The 20,047-nt window shown below is 31.6% G+C and overlaps 2 protein-coding genes across 9 annotated transcripts in view; one reads left to right on the top strand and one right to left on the bottom strand.

Moving 5' to 3' along the window:
• LOC125502309 (orexin receptor type 2-like) overlaps positions 1-20,047 on the bottom strand; it is a 90,064-nt gene that overhangs the window by 11,457 nt on the left and 58,560 nt on the right. For both annotated transcript variants that reach the window (XM_019915462.2, XM_048667237.1), the window contains 3 exons: positions 16,885-17,032; positions 1,842-2,054; positions 1,090-1,264 (listed from right to left, as the gene is read on the bottom strand). In XM_019915462.2, coding sequence (XP_019771021.1) covers positions 1,090-1,264; positions 1,842-2,054; positions 16,885-17,032 — 536 coding nt within the window. The remainder of the gene's footprint in view (positions 1-1,089; positions 1,265-1,841; positions 2,055-16,884; positions 17,033-20,047) is intronic.
• On the top strand, positions 7,043-15,258 carry LOC109545000. Of its 7 annotated transcripts, XR_002172628.2 has the most exons (5): positions 7,043-7,372; positions 8,616-8,656; positions 10,333-10,569; positions 14,477-14,593; positions 14,946-15,258. XR_002172628.2 is itself a non-coding variant. In XM_019915465.2 (4 exons), exons 3-4 carry the CDS (start codon positions 10,344-10,346, stop codon positions 15,101-15,103), a joined length of 384 nt encoding a protein of 127 aa, XP_019771024.2. In that variant the 5' UTR covers positions 7,057-7,145; positions 8,616-8,656; positions 10,333-10,343; the 3' UTR covers positions 15,104-15,258. The 7 variants fall into 7 exon arrangements, 5 of the variants coding, with proteins under 5 accessions (XP_019771026.2, XP_019771023.2, XP_019771024.2 ...); XR_002172626.2 differs by lacking the exon at positions 8,616-8,656; XM_019915465.2 differs by lacking the exon at positions 14,477-14,593 and having other exon boundaries at positions 7,057-7,145.

The raw sequence follows: 20,047 nt of genomic DNA, 5'->3' as shown, positions 1-20,047 counted from the left end.
GTTACGATTATGAAATAAATTTCGAATCCTTCGTCGCTTTGTAAAAAGTTTGGAAATCCCTTTCCAGTTTCGAATTTGTAGCAAAAATCAACTAATTTTATATCAAAAAACGAACTCAATAAGCGGAAGTTTATAACAGATTATTTGGAAATCTCGTCACCTCCATACCTCTGAAGACTGTAGAGTTGTTAAGAAAATATGGTTTTTTAGATTTGACTAAATTTGTTTTTTACTTTACTTTCTTCTCAAAAACGCTCTATTGTAGTTTCACTTAAAAATACTGACGATATGGAGGCAAAAAGTAAAAATTTTACAAAAACTTTTTTCAGCGTCGAATTCGGAACAAAAACGAAAATAAATTCCTCCCGTTTTTCCCCAAGAACCGATCACAAAACTAAACATTTTTAGTCAATACACAAGCCCTTATGTTCTTATATTAATTTCAGATTAAAGACGAAAAGGTAAAAAATAATCAAATAACAGGATAAAGGCGGACTTGGAGATACAGCTAGATAATTCAATTATAATCAATATAAAATATTTTGGTAATGTTCATATTAGATTTAATTGTCTTTTGGGTACATAACGTTCACAGGTCTTATAAAATAAAAATGTTACGCTTTTCTGCTTAAAACACCAGATAACGGTAATTAGAAGTGTTGAAGACTTGCTTCAACATTTAAACTGTGCAAATTCCAAATTTAGGTGCAAGAGAATGTATTTATTAATAGATATAAATTCGTAAGTTACCATTTTCCTACATTTTGCCTGTTCATATTTTTTTAAGGATACGGATTAAATTTTGAACAATATCGACATCGGCATTGGGTAACTACAAACTAATAAATAATTGCTGTAACTTTTCTGTTACTAAAAGACTTCGCCTTGAGTTTTTGAAGAACATTACCTGTCCCTGATTGATGCAGCAAATTGGAGTTTGATCTAATTCTAAGTGACCATTATAAGAAATGTGATCTAAAATATCACGAAAGAATAAAACTAACAAATATAAACCATAAAAAGTGACTATTATAGGTTTAAACGATTGCAACCGCCTCAGTAAGTAAAAACTATTCACATTAAACTTACCGTAAGATATTCAGCAAATGAATAGGAAAGAAGCAGAAGGCAAACATAGCGACGACTGCAACTAACATTTTGGCTGCTTTTCTCCTCGATCTTAACTGTCCCTCTGTGGTCGTATTCATGTTCATCGAAAATGTGTTTCCTGATTGTCCAGATCGATATGAGCCAGAAACACCAGCTGGAAAATTTAAATAAATTATTCCAACAAATAAAATCCTTAATCATTCAGCATTCCAGTATTATATGGATCATGCATGCGGATTCAGAAGTTATAAGTGATTAATATTTGTCAAACACGCATAATATTATGTAAGGCTTCAAATATATAGACGAAAAGACGGGCAACTGACGGTACATACAAAGTATTTGTACTTTTAAGCAGTAATGAAAAATAAATAAATTGTTTTGTAAACAAAACCGTTAATTTAAAATTACTAAACGTATGGTATGTTCATGAATTGCAGATGTAGCTGACATAATCCCTGAAATTAACGCAATTTATTCCACTCATATTATTGATGATAAAGGTTATATTAGATTTATGGAACATATTTAGATACACAATTTTAAAGTGCATGCGTTATCCAGACAATCAGACGTGTATATACGTATCAGTTGGCGACGCTTGTTGCTAAAAGGATCTTACTTAAGATAAGATTTTAACACAAGCCATACGTGTGGTGGTATAATTAATAAAATTATTGTTGGTAATGACTGAAAACGACTCGATCAAATAAATTGAAGTTCATAATCACCTTGATGTTGCTCATTGTCCGATCTCCAGAGAATCTTGATGATTTGAAAATAGGCTATTGACATAAGTATGAGAGGCAAAAAATAGCATAATACCATTCGGCTTATCATGAAGATAGTGTCAATATAATCGCCCCATGTCGCTATGCATTGGGTAAAGTAGATGTCGTATCCATTGTGTTGCTTTGCAACTAGATATATTGTTTCCGGTATTTCTGAAAATAGAAATATTTGAATTAGTTATCATGCATTTCTACCAAGTTCTAGCTATTGCGGGAAATATTCCAGAGGGTTAAAGCGACACAATCATCAACTTTCCGCTGTCAAAAGCTTTGTAACTTGGACTTAGTAGAAGCCCACACCAAATGTTGCTTTGTTCGAAGTGAAGTGATTTTGCGCTCCCATATTTTTCCTATTATCGCTCAGATGAATTATGATTATAGCTGGCATCACACTTCTTTCGCATAATAAAAAAAATACTGTATAATCGGCAAATTACATTGCTAAGATAACATAGACCATCAGTGTCATTAGGCAACAATTGGAAAAGCATAAGATAAATAGGTAACAGAGGATTGAAAAACCATCCAAAATGGGCACTAAATCATCTGTTGCTGATCAAACATTTGGGGGATTATTATGTGATTGATTTAAAAAGCTCAATATACTTGGTATCATACATCACACAGTGCTTACAGAATGATCAGTAAATAAATTAGTTGGAAATGCCTGTCATAAAGATCCATGTAGTTTAGTAGACCGCAGATAACAAAGCGTCTACATTTGTAATTACAGAACATATTTTAGTGGGAGCAGATCAATGTCGCAGCTTGGCGTTGTTTGGATGCCTGGTCTCTATTGTATGCTGCATACATAAATACAAAATTTCAAATTTATTCAATATATTTCTCGACAAACATTCATCCCTCTTATTAAAGCGAATTATTACTACTAACTAAAATCAATTTTTGGGCACAAAATGAGCGTTTTATTCAACAGTAATAGGTGTACAATTTTAATTCTTCCAATCGCAATCCTTTGCTAATTATTCAAACTAACCTAAATTTTCTTTTCAAACAATTTTTATGTACTAACTATCATATATCATACAGCGGAGCAAAAGAATACAGAAAATAAGATGCGGTAATTAGAAGTTGTAGAACTCGATTTTGATATATTTTTTCCATTCATAATTGCTAGAGCCTGGACTAAAAAGAAATAAAATTGTTGAAGAAAGCGCATGAAAACAAATTAATTTCTCGCAAGAAGGATAATTGAACTAAAATTAGTTAAAAGGCATTAAAAATGATGCACAAAATAATTTCTTCTTCTAGTTAGGTTGATGATAAAATAATAAAAAAACCTTAATTATATTCGTAAAAAATAGTTGATAACTGAGGATTTTAATGACTTTTAATAAAGCTTTTAATTACGAGTTGGCATCGAAAACACGGAGAAACGTTGTTTATAGGCTCACCGCATTATGAGCTTATTGTGTGAGCTTTTTCAATATTAACTTTTAAAGTCCTTGTGCCATTAACTTCTAAATTAGGATTAACACGGTTATAAAAAAAACTGTTCCTATCTACTAAGTTCTTGTTTCAGAATGAGTTTAATCTCATTAGCTTCGAATTAAACATCTACGTAACAAATTCAATATAAAACAACAATTTGATGAATTTTAGTATTGCATTGTTTGGAGTACAAAACGCGTAAGTACAAATGCGTAAAAGGAACTGCATGCATGGAGGAAATTTAAAACTAGTCAATATACTCGATTATTTAAAAACGAATGTGAGTTGAAGTTTTATGCGAAAAATAGTTGGCGACAAGCTCTATCGAAACGGTCCTTACTACTAGCCATTTGCTCTCAAATATGGAAATATAGAGTTATTTATTATTATAGGAGGCGAAGCACTTCCGGCCCTAAACATTTTATTACCGGTAGATAGCTCACAAAATGCTCAATCAGCGGAATAAAAWYATGTTCTATTAGTCGCTTTAGGATTCCAGATGTTAATAGTTTAAAATATTAGAATATTGCAGTTAGCTATTTTCYACCGGTGCAAAAATTCGTATAAGGTTTTGGAAGTCTTTAAAGGTCTCAACCGTTAAAATTTTTGCTCACATAAACTGGTTGGCTTGGGGTTACGATACTTTAATTGTTGAAAGTYCTGGATCTTTTCATACTTKTTACTRGTTGAAGCTTAAGTTTACGAAATTAATAATTTACTATTTGGGGCCGCCCTAAGGMKGAAAGCCAAGCAATTACTTTATAGGAAATAATGCTTCTTTACAGCTTCGCTCCGAGGAATCCTTACATCTAGATCACAATTTCCAGCAGTTTCAAAKACACTTTTMTTGTTCCTTTACCTAGTATTTCTAAGAGCACCTTTGCATTTTTTGCAATTTGCACTAATGCAAATTTCTTTGCATTAGAAATATGCAAGTTATATAATATTTGTTAAARTTAATAACTGTTTATTCCTTGGAAGAAAATTGAGAATTCTAAGACAAATGCACCTTATGAAAAAGTTAAAATGCAGCAGCTAGTCAACAGATCTGCTTCCACTCTATACAGGGTGTCSCGTAAGCTCAMGATCAAAAGGGTACTGCGATATTCTTTGRAMCAAAAGACCATCTTTGGAMCATCTGAYCTAAYTTTTATTAACCAAAAATGTCTCKCTCCTCTGCTATTGATGGTMAAATTTATTCARAAAAATKATCTTTTTCGAAATATCGGGAGAATGGTACGATTTATTTTAGTGAAACTCSMTGTGAATTTGTTCTTATGTAAWACTCACATTTTGATGAATCAATCGAGTTCAGTCGTTTTGRACAAGTGGTACAACTTTTTAGTTGGAGGATGAAATCAACTCATTTTTTTAGGTTGATGCACTAATCATTTGTTCACAATTTTGTGCTCTTCGTAAAATCTTGTAGCATTCATAGTTTTTGAGKAAAAAAATATGTCTGTTTTCTAGTCACTTAGAAATGCTAGACATTTACTGTAAATATGCGCCGCGTAAACGCGTACGCTTTCACGCAAATTGTCTTCGCAAAACACTAAGTCAAAACGAATTTTTGAGATTGATTGACAATGATTTTATGCTTCGTATCGCGATATATGCAGTTAATGTCTAACATTGTTAAGTGGCAAGGAAACAGAAATATATTTTTTCGCAAAAACTATGARTGCTACAAGATTTTWCWAAKAGCCCAAAATTGTGAATAAATGRTTAGTGCATCAACCTAAAAAARATGAGTTGATTTSATCCTCCAACTCAAAAGTTCTGGTAGTTCTTGTACCACGACACTCAASAATTCACCACTTGTCCAAAACGGCTGAACTCGATTGTTTCATCAAAATATGAGTCTTACATAAGAACAAATTCACAGCAAGTTTCACTAAAATAAATCGTACCATTCTCCCGAGATTTCAAAAACGATAAATTTGTTGAAGAACTGTGACCATCAATAGCAGAGGAGCCACACATTTCTTGTTAATAAAAGTTAGGTCAGATCGTCTTCTTTGGGTCCAAAGAATATCGCAGTACACTTTTGATCATGAGTTTACGGGACACCCTGTATATTAAACTGTAATGTGATCGTTGAATGTTACAGACATGATAAACGAAGTGGAAAAATTAGTTGAAACCCAATACAATTTATGGAGATATTTTCTTTTCTTACGCCTTTCTATACGATTTATGCGCAGTAATCTCGGTGAAAAGCGTGAGGTAAATAATTAAATCTTAATTGATAAATAATTATAAGCAACGTAACCTCCACGAAAGCATAATCATCTACTAATGAGCTTTTGTTCACTGTTGTCTGGCAATATCCCTTTACAAAGTTTTTCGATTATTTACTAAGATTTACTGAATATTTAGTGGCTTAGATGAACAGTCTCTCAAACAGTTTTGTCATAATTAAGTACTGGGTTTTTCATACAATCATAAATCAAATCAGTATAAACAAATTGCTGGTGTAGCAAATCGCCATTTCTCAGGAAACAAATAAAGTGTAATAATTAAAATACTAATACAGTAGTTTATATAAGCCGAGTATATTTCGATTTAACGTCGTAATTTGTCTAAATTGTAAATCTATTGTATATATTTTCACACTAATGTTTCTCATCGGGATCTCTGAACTGAATTTTATAAAAATGGTAAGAGGTATGGTCCAAAAAAACTGAAAATTGTGGAGTGGAAACTTGAAAAAATCTTAAGACCTTTTCTAAGTTTCCCATGATTTCTTAGAAAACAATGCATCTCCTGATGTACTGAAATAAAAAACAGTTGTTGTTTCTGATTCTGCTTCCACAATTCTAATTTCCACTGTTCATGGTGATAGAAGAATATTTAACAGGGTTGCAAAATAATGAGGTGCAGAAGCCTCGCCCGTAGGTATGCATAAAAAGCGAACATATAATATATTATTTTCTCGTCTACTACTCTAAACTTTGAATGTTTCTCTTGCATGTTGTATATTTGTTCATCATTATTCACTCAGAAAATTGCAGCAGCAGCCCGAAGTCGATTAGACCATTATATACCAGAAATACCAGAAAATATCCTTACTACTCGAATGGGTTGCTTTGGTGTCGTTTAAATTGCAATGAAATTTTACACTTTGAAGTTTCAAAAGATGCTGCTTACAGCTGTGATTCGAGAACACTCATTTTATCTCGAAACTATGAACAAAGTTGGCCCGTATTGAGTGTAAGTAATTACATAAGTTTTCCGTAAACAGGCATTAAATTATTTTAAAAAGCTTACCTAACTAACTTTCAATATTCTTTACTTTCAAGTTTGAAGTGGGAGAATTTAGACAACATTAACAGCTTAATGCAAAAATTAAATTTTATTTTGAAATTTAACTATTCCCTTGTATTCCTCGTATTTCTACTCTATTGTAAAGGTAAATTAGGACTTGCGTTAACCTCACATCAGTCTCGCCCTCACAATGTATTATTATTTTTAATTTTTTTAGGCAGTTTACATTTGCATCAATGATTTTCGATGACTTTGTACCTAACTTAAATTATTTAACCGATTAATTTTTATAATATATGACATTTGATTTTTTCCTATTTTTGATAAAATTCATCCACTTATCGACAATAACGCCTCGTCTTAATCTTAAACGTTATCTATGTGATAGCTTAATATTTGCTTTAATATTCCCAGTCGCGTCGACGCTTTAACTGATTAGCGAAATGAAAAATGAATGCCTTTATCATTGAAACGTAACAGATAAAACGAAACAATAGTTTGCACGTTTTGCACGTATATATCCAGGTATAACGCTTATTAAGGATGTTTGAAAGCATTAAGTTTAAATGATATATAGATTGAAAGTTTCTTAACATTAATTGGCACAGATGTCGTAGTTTTTTTGTGACGGGCAGTGCAGAATAAAAAAAACAGGAATGAGTCACTCTAGAGCGGAATAGGGCGATTGAACAGTTTGCGTGAAGTGTGAAATAGAGTCTATCTCTTTATGCCAATTGAACTTAGATTTAAAAGTAAGTAAGCACGTACGTTAATAGTTGCATCAGAAATTGTCACAATGTGCCTAAATTCAGTTATTAAGATTTTTATAAAAGCACATGTTGCTTATTAGTAGAATATTTAGATGTAGGAGCAGCTAATGTAGATATCTATAAGACATTTTTTAGTTTAAAACGCTTTTCACCGATAATTGTTTTGTTCAAATTTATCTCGCATTCTTTAATTGTATTTCAAATTGTCAATTTTTTTTTAAATAACCGGTTTCTCATAATGTACGAAGTAGTTTGTAAAATAAAAATATAGATAAATATCCGTGCTGATAAATTTATTATCTGTACGCACATTGTAGTATAATTTAATTTCCATTATGCACACAAAATATTTCGTTCTTCATTAAGGGAAACTCGGAGATACCTGCAAGCTTTCTTTTCAAGCTTAGGAATTTTCGTTATGAAAGATTTAAATTATATTGTATACATTTGAGTATCACACTTTAGCAAATTCAACTCAAATTCGACTGAAGAAGAAATATTTCTAGTTTCCGTCACTATTGGAGCTGTTTTTTGTAAATAATATATTTTACACCTTGATCTCTCGATGAATAGAAGATTCAAGGCAACAAAGAGCTTAGATTTTAAAAAAAATTTAAGTGTTGATATTTGCTGTAAAAGCTCAAGTTATTTTCATATTTCACATTTGGACTGATAGAGGGTTATTTACAGATCCATAGAATTTGATTGAAAATCTATTTTTCTATTTATTTATATAAAATATATTTCATATTTATTTAGTTTTTTAAATGGAGGCATCCCATGAGTTCTTTGTTTGCGACAATTGTTTTCCTTGACTATTATATTAGCATTATGCAAAACAAAAGTTTAATCAAACGCGTATTAGACAAAACGTGATCGTTATTTATTGAGTTATTGCAAGCTAATGTTGACTGGAATCCCAGAAACTTGATTCAAGCATAAAAGTTGAGTATTCGGCAAATAATGGAAGTCAATGGAATATTAAGTGTATTAATTTGAAAATAATAAAACTGGTGAAAGTAATGGTGAAGGAAAAGTCTGAATGTATTAATGAACCAATAATTACTACTCCGATACAGAAAAAACTATTCTTAAATATCGTGCGCAGCTCCTAATACTAATTTGATAAAACCAAAGTAAAATTACCAAGATGTCTGATAAGCTTTAAAAAATCACCTGTAAAATAAATGAATAGATCCTCATTCCGTTCTGTTGTTTATTTTAGATAATCACAGCTAAGATTCCCTTGTTGCTGAGCCAATTTATGTAAGTGTTAATAGAAAATCAAATACAAAAAATATTTATTTAAGGAAATCAAATTCATTATCACCAATGAAACTGGCTATTTTAAAAGAGTCCGTTTTCAATCCCTCTTATTAGAATTATTACGGTGAGCAAGCGATATAATGGGCGCTTGAGATTGTTACTATGCACAATTTATTGAAACGTTTTTTAATTTTTTTACGATTTTTGAAGAAAATAATGAAATATGTTTACGTTTACAATAAAACAAAATTTTGTAAAAATAATGCATGAAAAAAATCTTATATACGTTTGGGATTTTTGAGCTTAAGTGAATAAGTCACATTTACCTACTTTACTTTTATCTGGCAAAGCTCTACTGTAACCATAATAGTTCCACAATAGTAAACCTTAATAGTAAAATCCATAAGCAAAATTTGGTGTGCTTGAAACGCACATCATAATACCCAGCAAATCAAAGAGGACCTGGAAATATATCCAAGCCATCAATTTAACAACTTTTATTTATATGAAGGTTAAAATTTGTCAGCTAGAAAGAGGCTGAAATTGTGCGCAAAAATGGACGAAGTTGATATTTAAATATTTGAGCAATAAGAATAACTCATATTTTTTTAAATCTATTAAACAAATGTATGAACGATGCTTTAATAATGCTTTTTTCATTAAAACCTCCATTCCATTATTTATCGTTTGCACAAACATTTTCATCATTTGCAATGATTTTGTCTCTCACTTGGTTTTCTTAACTTTTCTTCATTTCAAATGAAGTATTTGCTTGGCGTATGAAATTTGAATCAAATGTAATCAAGACTATTGAAAAAATTACAGTGTGTTTTCAAAAACCGCGTTTCTAATTTTCAAAAAACACAAGCAAAGTGACCAAACTTCACCTCAACAGTCAATATTTCAATTCGACTGTACATAATTTAAATCATTAATTATTTGAAGTGTCTCAAGTGAATTATTTAAAACAATGAAACAACAGCGAGGCCTAAATATGACTATATATGACCAAAATCAAAAAAATATTATTTATTCAGTTCTAATTTAATATTATTATTTCCATTCTTTGATTCTCAAATGTATTCCAAAGATAAAATTAATCGTTGTTTTTCCCGGTAACACGAGAAACTAAACGGGTTTATCAAACCGTTCTCGACAAAATCAAAGATATTAAAAAAGTCTCAAATGTATGAACTTTCCATCACATTTTTCGCACTGCGTAGGATGTATATGTATAGGTAGGACACGGAAACAATTTTCATAAATAAATATTACAGATTTCCTACTGAAAGTTTACACAGTTAACAATGAATACGATTTTTACAAGATCAACTTATGAATGAGCTAATTTTAGTTTGACGATAAAAGTTTGTTTACAAGTTGGATTATAATAAATTATGATAACACTGGAACTTATCTCCGATGCCTTTGATGACATTAGAGATAAAACTCCAGATATCCAAGTGTTTTATTTTGTAAAAATTAGAGTGTCTATAAGATTAATCGGAGAAGTCTTTTCCAAGTAAACAACTTAGACTTTTAGACTTTATTTGTCCCAGATAAATTTGAAACAAAGGTTTGTAAGGGAAATTGGCTTTCGAGCTTATAATAAATGAGTATATCTAAACGAAAAGGAAATTTGCATTTGTTAGTTGGTAAATATTTTTGTTTTCCAGGCGTTCCGAAAATGAAACCGCTAAGAGTCTTAAGCGCAGTGATTGAAGAAACTCAAATGAATCTTAAAACTTCTTCGGAAGATGAATCTCAGCTTGGTACATTAGCCTTGCTCGAACCACCACCACCACCTACTCCAGACTGTACTCGTTTATATTTGTGGATCTCAGTAGCAGTTATTGTTCTGGCTTCATTGATTATTGCTGGAATACTAACATTTTTCTGCAGACGCAATAGAGGTTAGTTGTGCATAAATAATTGCAACAGTATTGCCATTTAATCGTCGGTAATGCAAATTTTGTTTGAGATTAGCTCCACAATGACATTCTGGATTTAAATTTGACTCCTGATGATTAATTTCCACCTGCAAATAAAGCCTCTGAAACCCGATTGCTTTGCTGATATTTACGAGTAATTAAGTCGTTGCATTTCTAATATTCGCTTCGAATTAAACTAAAAATGTACGCTGCATAATTAACATGAAATGAAAACCTTGCAGTCTCGAAGCTGTTTAAATATGTCGTTGAAAAACACCTGAAGGAATTAGTCTAGAAAGTTCTTATAAACGGTTTTCTCGCCGTTAATTAAATCGGTACAAATTTAATTACTGAATTTGGTCACGGAATAATTTTGTCTTGTTTTTAATGCGGGCGCTGAAATGGCGTTAATAATTTGAAAAATTAACAGAATATTTGTCTTCTCGGGTTTGCCATGACAGTCTAGACTGGGAATGAATGTAATAATAAATCTGCAAGAAAACTTCAGATTCTTGAAGTAGTTTAAAATGATGGATAGAAAGTCGTAAAGTTTCACTATAACTCTTTGATTGTGCAATCACTGTTACAAAATTTCATTTAGCAAAACAACCAAATGGATGTTACGCAGCCAGATTTATCGTAACTTTGGAAGTGGAAAAAATTTCATTGCTTCAAACAGTTTAGTTTCGATTAAAGGCGTAGTTAGTCTCATTTTTATTTTGTTCATCATTGTTTTCTTAAAAAATAAGTACGTCACATAAATTTCCTATCGAGTGGTAAATGAACAAATGGAAATTTTTGGAAACTTTATCATGCTCGTAGTTGGACTCAAATAAAGTTTGTTTGAATCTCAAGATCAGAAGTTCAAAAAAGTCCATGTTGAAGTTAAAACTTCATAGGCAACTTAAGGCAGAAAAACCCAATTATTTAGCAAATGCATATATACATATTGGATTATCTTGGATGTAATGATTTACTAAAACACTTCAAATGGATGGATTGAGTGTGGAACTATTGTTTTTTTAAATGATATTAAAACATTTCAACTATTATCTATAAATAAACCTTCAGGTATGTGTCAAAGCATAATACAGTAGCTAATAAATATTACAATGTATGACGTTGAAAAATAAATCAATTAATTACTCGAATGAAGTTCACCCAAGTCGATAAATGTTATCAAAACCTTGGACCAACTTGCCTGGACCTTGTTGCCATGTTGAAAAATCCATATTTCAACTGAGCCTTGATTGTCTTGCTACGCAGCTGTTTTTCAATCTTCAAATATTTTATTAAACTAAAATGAGAAAAATATAGACAATAAGACAAAATATAAATCACTGACCGAAGGGACTTTATTTTKAGGAATGAACAGCACATGTGCTCTATGGGKTTTTATGTCAAATCTGAAGAACCAAAAATAGGCAATATCAGCTATTACTCTGGAAYAAAAATATTTTCTGTAGTTTTTCATGATCGCCTTCTCAATAACTGCGGTATTAGTGAAAGAGATGTGKGCACAATACGTTCTAATATCACCTTTAATTGAAATACTTTCTACTCACTATCTAAATATTATTACTGCTTAATAATGAAYTTTGCACAATGCAAGGGAATTATACGGCAGCTTTTGTGTGATTTATTAGATTTGTTTAATTTATTAGTGCCTGATCTATACGTTTTACCAAACATATTAAAAGTTAAACAAATTATWAAAAAAATGTCAATGTTTTTGTCAGTCTGAGTGTAGGCTCTGAGCTTTTATTTCTTTAGCCTCAATTAATAAAAACCTACCAAGAGTTGGGCCGAYGAGGTCAGAAATTAAATGTACTTAGGCTGAATATCTTGGTAACGCTCAGAACAAAGTTTCCTCATAATTAAGGCCAGAATTCACAAGAGTTTTGTTTAGAAAATGTCAATATGGAGCATTTATAGAGTGCAGTAAAAACTTTAATTTATATAAAACATGGTTAGCACTTTAAGTTTGAATACAGTTATTTAAAAAATGAAAATAGGGTGACATAAGTGATAAAATGTGGGCGATGACCCAAGCGATTTCCACATTTAAATTACATCATTTAAACTTAGGCAAATTTACTGCCCATTTTCGACTTTTCGTGGAAACTTACCCAAAGGACTAAGCGCTCCTGGCACATTGAGTATTACTCGACTTTTTCTTGAAAAAGAAACAGCCAGCAAAAATTTGCACACGTGGGCTCCCGGGCAAAGTGTTCAAACATGCAGAATTTCACCAACAAAAACGTTCCCAGGAATTCAAAAAATACCCAAACTTTGAGGTCCTATAACCCAACTAACTGGATGAAAAATATTCGCTTGACTGAAAWTTTGAACATGAGAGTCTTGTTTCTTATTAAAATTTTCTGTTGTAGACCTGCGAAAATAATTCCAAATTATAAATTAACAGTCCGACCTATACGACTTTGCATGTCAGCGAGACAAATTTCTGTAAATTACGGATTAGGTACATCGGGTGTGGCAAATAAACATCAGAGGTACTACAACAGATCGTAAATTTCTATTACAGCCATTAAGTAAGGCCCAAACATAACTCACCCATTTTATCTTAAACGCAGCTTTCCTGTAATTTTCAAAGCCCAAAATCTCCCCTTACCTTAAAGCAAGATTACTTAATAAATTAAATGCAATAAACATGTCGCTATCTAGCTTTGTTACCACTGTAATTTATTTCTTGAAGCTGTTGAACCGGTGAGGCGAGAAAGTGTGTGTGCGCTTTTATTCAACTTACAACGTCTTTGGAACCTTATAAAAATAATTAATAGTTTTTAATTATATTTCCCAAGCAGAAAGCTATGTGGTTTGTTGATCTGTATTTTGGGAATTATTTTAATGACTTTATCGTACAAATCTCTATCATGATCTATTGTAAATTTATTAAAATTAAGGGAGCTCAGAAAACTGGATTATTCAGAAAAATTCTCGTTTATTTTTAATTTTGTCGCATTCAATGACATTTAATGTGAAAAGTAACATTTATAATAATCCTATAATCCACATGATATTATTGTTGTATTAACCTGAACATCATAAAAGAGGCTTAAATTTTCATGCCATGCGCCTCCACAAGCTTAAAAATAAAACAGCAAATACATTTTATATACCTACTCGAAACACGTTTCCCAGCTACCACATATATTGACTTTGATGTTTCAGACATATCATATGGATAAGGAAACATCCGAAATATTTCAATTAGATGTTAGATTGATGTAAGCAAAAATACACGGAAGTAAGGTTGAAATGGAACAGTAATTTTTATGGGTATTGCTGCCTGCGTCGATTAGCCCGAAAGACTATAAAAATCACTTTATTTTTTCTTTACTGACTACTAATTATGCAGGATGACCCCAATTAAAGTTTAGTTAAAGGCTGAAGTTACGAAAGCTTTTTCAAAATTAATAATAAGCTTCTAAATGAACAAGACGTTCATATATCCACTGAATTCAACTGGAAAAATATAAAAGCTGAAAATCACATTCTTAACCAAAGAACACATTACCGCACAAGTTAGCACAATAACTAAACCAATCAACCGAACTGACACTGAAAACAAACTAAAAATAATACATGTCTAAAGATCACGTAAAATTGACCATGATAAAAAACCTTTCAATGAACGAAAATTAGCCATATAAAATACTTGCCCTGCATTTAACTTCTGAAAGTTTCCCGTCGAATAATGCTATCGTTATTCCTTATTTTAATCTTTTTATTCATGGAAAAATAAAACTTGCTAATATATTTTTGCTGTGCGTGTTGCCCTCACAGTCTTTAAGAAGAATTTTGCACCAAATTGCAGTATTTTCGAATGTAGCATTTAACTGAAATTAATTTAATACTGGATTTCTAGAGTCTGAAACTGAGAAATCGGCAATCAAAAATGAGACAATTTCTAAATAACTACCCACGGACTCTTAAAGGAAGGCCTTTAAAATAATGTTATTCACATTATTTCCAAAGGATTAAGGTAACTCTAACGAAAATCAAGATTGTTAAAACTTAATCAWAAGCGTATCGYGTTTTGTGAGCATGATGAATATTAGTGTGAAGCGATAGTCTTTATCTACTTGGTTTATACGCGCCGTATATCTTCTWCCATTAATTAATTAGGTCATATTTTGCRATAGAAATATTTAAAAAATTTCAGGTTTTAAAATACGTTATTTCAGTTTATGAAAAATTGGGGAGTTAATTRTTTCGTCAAACGCAACTGTTGATTGCCRTCAGCAATAATATTCGTTGAAAATATCATATGRAAATGTTTTAATAATTACAATTAGTTAGMRATATGATATTATGAGAATAAATTATTTGTTTAGATGGCCGCTCTAGTCTAAGTCACATCATAACCAACATAGAACTGCAAAATTCGAGAGAAAGTGGAGATGAATCGTCCAGATCAGAAGCAAGGCCTCATTTCCAGTTCCATGCAATCACAGGGGACAATATTAAGCTAACTATGGTTGAACGGTACTAAACTCTCTGCTAGTTTTTATGGTTGTATTGGTGATATGTTAACTGTAGGATTATGATTATTAGTATCTTAAATGCCAATTAAGAGTGAGATTTTACAATTAAGAAATTTACCTGTTGCAAAGAAAAATATCTGCAATAAAAAATATTTATGTGAAAGTGTCGTTGATTTACGAACCTGAATGTATTTTCAACGCCTAAAGTCGCGGTTGTTTTAGAGCTTTGAATTTTATGGGTAATAGTTAATTAAAAAATTAGCTCAAGGTAAAAATATAAAGAAAAGTCACAACAAACAAACATTATGTTCATCCTTACACTCGAAACATCAGAATTGCATTATTTCCAAAAATAACTAGAACTTTTCATTGAACATGACTTGTAAAAGTTGGCCATAAATCATGAAATATGGCGAAATAAAATTATTTGACGGTCAAAAATGAACGTGGCGGATTTCATATATGTATTTTATTGCACTGCAAGTGGACCACATCCAATTAATATCCAAACTCTCAAGGAGTTTATTTGATTGCTTGATGCTAATTTTCTTAGTGCTTCGGATTATAGCCTTCTTAAAAAACTTGAACACGAAGCGTTAATTCAATCAATGTTGTGTCAAACATTGCCACAAGTCCATCTACTGATTAAGCGACTCCTAAAAAGTAAACATCTTTTGACCCCTTTTCGCTGCTTCAATTGTTATCCATTATGTATTATAACTTCAGTAAGGTAATAAATTAACCAGCTAGTTCGGCACAAAAGAGAGTAAATTAACTTCCAATGTTAAAACCCACTTTTTGCAACGATAGAAGATTAATGCTGGGGCCAAATTTTTATTTCCCAAATGTTTGCAGGTAGAAATGAAAAAGCTATGTCAGGAGATATATGGCTCAAATCCAAATCCATTAATAACATATGGTGTTATGACACACGTAAAATATGTTCAGTGAATTTCAGAGGACCTCTATGCTCGAATGAGTTTCATATTTATGGATTTGAATAGAGTGTAAAATAAAACTGTCGAATATGGATTGAACATTTAGCGGTGAAATGGCACGAAATGATACAGAAATTTTGAACACTTTAGATCAAAATTGCAGTAACTTTTTTTGGAAAATGCACAACTTCTTATTTTAAAGTAGTTGTGTTTTAAACTAATCAAGTGCTAGCACCACACTGTTAAGTGACTAGCTCTCAATATAAAGGTAGCACAATATATAAAATCCTGGTCCCAGTGGAATTGGAGTTCTAACGGGGTAAACTAACGGTTATCTCTTCGCAATGGAAGTATAATCCGCAATAGGTTTGAACCTATTTGTAGTAATAAATTCTCAAGGCTTACGCTGCTCTGCTCGAATAAATTGTCTGGATTTTGCAATATACAGGCATATGCCTTGAAATAGCCCCAGAACTTAACCTGCCCTATTGTGAAAATTTTCTTTAAAAAAGCCAAAGTTTCATTGCTTTACCATAGGATTTGGTAAACTGGAAATGGAATAAAAATGTCCCAACTCCTATTGATCTTAAATCTGTAATACACTGACAATTTGCTTCTCTAACAAATGAACGTATTGCTCAAGGTATTTCCAGCCCGCCTTTACTTAAAAGGTTTAAAAATCCCCTAGTAAGTATTGGAAGTGTAATTTAGAAGTATACTTTGCGCCAACTAAACTGTATAAAAATTACGAACAATAAAGTAACTTTCTCAACTCATCCCACATTTTATGGGTGGCTTTATTAACTTCTTTTAAAGCTAGGAAAATTGTTTTAAAACACATTTGTACTTACCATAAACAAAAGAAATAATCCAAATCAGGCAAATGGCTGTCTTAGCTTTCGCTGTGGTTGATCTGAATGTTAATGGATAGCAGATGGCATACCATCGATCAATTGATATGAAAGTCAAGGTAAGAATTGACACAGTCACCGACACATTCTGAAAAAAAAACCGTTTATTTCATTACGATTGGTCAAAAATGTATTCGAAAATATAGCTTCCCTTAAAATCTAATTCTTTCCTATAATCCACTACGACAATATTAGTTTTAAGCAGACCAAATATAATCATAATTAAAAAGAAAAACGTAATTCTTCCCAAAATTACAAATTTGGACCCCTCTTTCTTTTCAAGTTGATTCTTGAGTGCGGAAGTAGCTTTAGAAATCAACATTAAAGTCGAATTTTTTTTAAATTCAGAACAACCTTTGAGCGCCAACGCAATTTATAAAAAGTTTCACAGCGAAAGGCCATTTCAGCAGAATTGAACATTATCGTAAAATATTAGCAAAGTTAGGAAAAAAGAAATTAATCTCAAATCCATGAAATATTTTCAAAACCTAAGGTGCTATCATTGCGGCTTATTGTTAACAATGAAACTTTAAAGTAAGTTCACTGGCATCTGTGAGGGCCGTTTCAATTTCGTATCTAATAGATTTCTCCTATTGAGGTATTCTAACCGTCTTGCGGCAATTGAACTTTTCCTAACTGTTCCTGTCTGGAAGTAGTTGGAAAAATGCTCTTAAAGGTTTTCGCTTTGCCAGCTGGATGACTAAAAAAATATCTCAGCGGAAATTCGCCGGGCAACATAACAATTACGGTGGACAAACTCACAAAGAGAAGCCATTTTAGCAATTTCAGCATTCGTGTAAGTGAACATAATAACATTTCAAAAGTGAATTTTGAGAAATATTTTCCGAAAAATAACAGATTTTGCTGCAAAGTATAAGCAAGTAGGTAGGTACTCCTAATTCTTCACAAAATCGAACTTTTATAAATTATTTTAAGTCAATTTTAATTAGTTTGCATTCATTTGCTCCTTAAAAATAATATCATCACACCAGCCTATTTACAGAAGATATATGTAATTATCTGGTTAATTAAATAAATAAATAAATACATTTTTTTTTGTTTATGCTCTGTTTTACTCCTTGTTCTTCAGAGCAGGTTAACAATATATGTTTCAAAAAATATAATTATGATTCTATTAATTGACTTTTTTGAGGTGTTTGTTGGCAACATAAAGACGGAACAGAAGACAACAGAATATATTTATCTTATTATCTGTTAAAGCAATAAACTCCATACGTTCTGAGAAAAATTGATGGCTCCCGTTGCTAAACTTAAAAAGATTGTCCTTTATGCCTAAATAACTGCAGACACTTTAATAGAGTTACTTTTCTTGTTTTACTTTTTACGTCCATTTAATATCGCAAAATATTAAATTCACTTAAACCAATCATTTACGAATCGGCGCTAGGGCATTTTACCTATTATACTGTATTTCCATCGAATATGTCAGCCGCATTCGTGTAAAAACATTGCGTGAAAAAGTTACATTAAAATTCGACACAGTAAATATCCCATGTGAGATTGGAGAGTTATGTGATCAATTTAGTGGAATTTTCGAATTAAATGGCTACCCTAAATACCAAACTTCTGTATGTGAGCATTTTAGTGATTGATTATGTTTAGTATTTAGGTAAAATCCGGCCATCAGGATTGTCCAATATTTACTTTTTACTTGATGGACAAAATGAAACTACCTGACGTTTTATTTCATTTGACTCGAAATTATAACTTGTAATGAACCAACCGGTTTATGAGAATTTGTTTTACTTTAACGTGCACTTAACTTCTCTCTAATCTCATTTTATTATCATTTTTATGAATTCGTTTAACAGATAAAAGGAGCTTTCCGGAATTTTACTATCGAGCTTCTCTTTTACGGCTAGCAACTTGTTTATGAGATGCGATTGACGCCAACTTAGGAATAWTTAGGCTYGCACGTCAATATATTTTAGTAGTTATTGAAACTCAGCAAATAAAACAAAAAAACTTTTGAAATCAAAGAGATTGAAGTCCATCTTGTAGATAAATTTTAAGTTAAAGTAGCTTATWGCAACCATTCTATCCACATKAAGGAGCCATTTACCATCTRCATAACAGTTAAACCCATCAAGCTAATTTCATATATGATACATTAAAMAAAATGGCCTGGAAAGAAGCAWTCTCTAWGSCGTTAGAGAAGAGGAAGTAAAACCGGTTAAACCTGTAGCAGACACGATACACTTCTGCAGKGATAAAAAAAATTCAATTTAAAGACAAGAGAGGGTCGCAAATGATATAACAAGTTGCAAAAATATGAAAGGAATGTATGACCATGCTGTATTTTCAAGCGATTTCAAGTGTGGCTAGAAATATAATATAGGAAGACAAGATTAGGCTCTTACTATCTGCTTTGTTTTTTGTCGATAGCTCTGAAGCAAAACAATATGGGCATGGCGCGTTTAATTCGCCTGATGATCTACCTAAATCAGGAACAACTAAATAAATATCAATGTTTGAAATGGCGAGATTCCAATAAAAAGAAATTGAACATAATTGGTCAGTAAAACAATCTGCTTGCTCTATTGTGGTCTAATTGCACTTTGATTCGAACTAAATAACTTGAAGTTGTAAAAACCCATGCCTTCAGGGCAATGAATGAAACAGTAATTTTGCACTGACAGATTCAGCAAAAGGAAATACAATGGTTGTGTTTTCTAAAAACTCACAATGTTTGCAAAGCGTTTTAAAGGATGACACTGAAAAACCAAAAAATGATGGCATATTAATGGTGACTGGCAAATTGGAAAGGCGCATTCAATGCGATAGCTTTTATGTCGAGTTTGTAATTTATGGTTAACAAATGAAATATTGGAGTCTGTTATTGACCTTTCAGTTTTTTGCATTGTTCATTCACTTGGTTTGTATCATATAAGCTTCACAAACGGCTGGGTGTACCATTCGCTCGGAATCAATATGTTCAAAAATATATGATGAAAAAATTATTTATGTTGAAGGAATAGAAAACAGTGATAGTGAGATGTTATTCTACTAGATATACGAAGAAACTGATAAGAAACACGCGCTAGTTTTATTGGCCCTAGTAAAATGCTAATAGGGCAATAAT

The sequence above is a fragment of the Dendroctonus ponderosae genome, unplaced genomic scaffold (genome assembly GCF_020466585.1).
Source record: "Dendroctonus ponderosae isolate FM_Combo_2020 unplaced genomic scaffold, Dpon_F_20191213v2 Dpon_F_20191213_6, whole genome shotgun sequence".
Classification (NCBI taxonomy): domain Eukaryota; kingdom Metazoa; phylum Arthropoda; class Insecta; order Coleoptera; family Curculionidae; genus Dendroctonus; species Dendroctonus ponderosae.
This window is presented reverse-complemented; position numbering and strand designations above follow the sequence as displayed.

Coding starts and splice junctions, on each gene's coding strand:
- LOC109545000 (XM_019915464.2), top strand. CDS start 7,348: ATGCCAATTGAACTTAGATTTAAAA. Junction 7,373..10,332: donor AATTGAACTTAGATTTAAAA/GTAAGTAAGCAC, acceptor TTTGTTTTCCAG/GCGTTCCGAAAATGAAACCG. Junction 10,570..14,945: donor TTTCTGCAGACGCAATAGAG/GTTAGTTGTGCA, acceptor TTATTTGTTTAG/ATGGCCGCTCTAGTCTAAGT.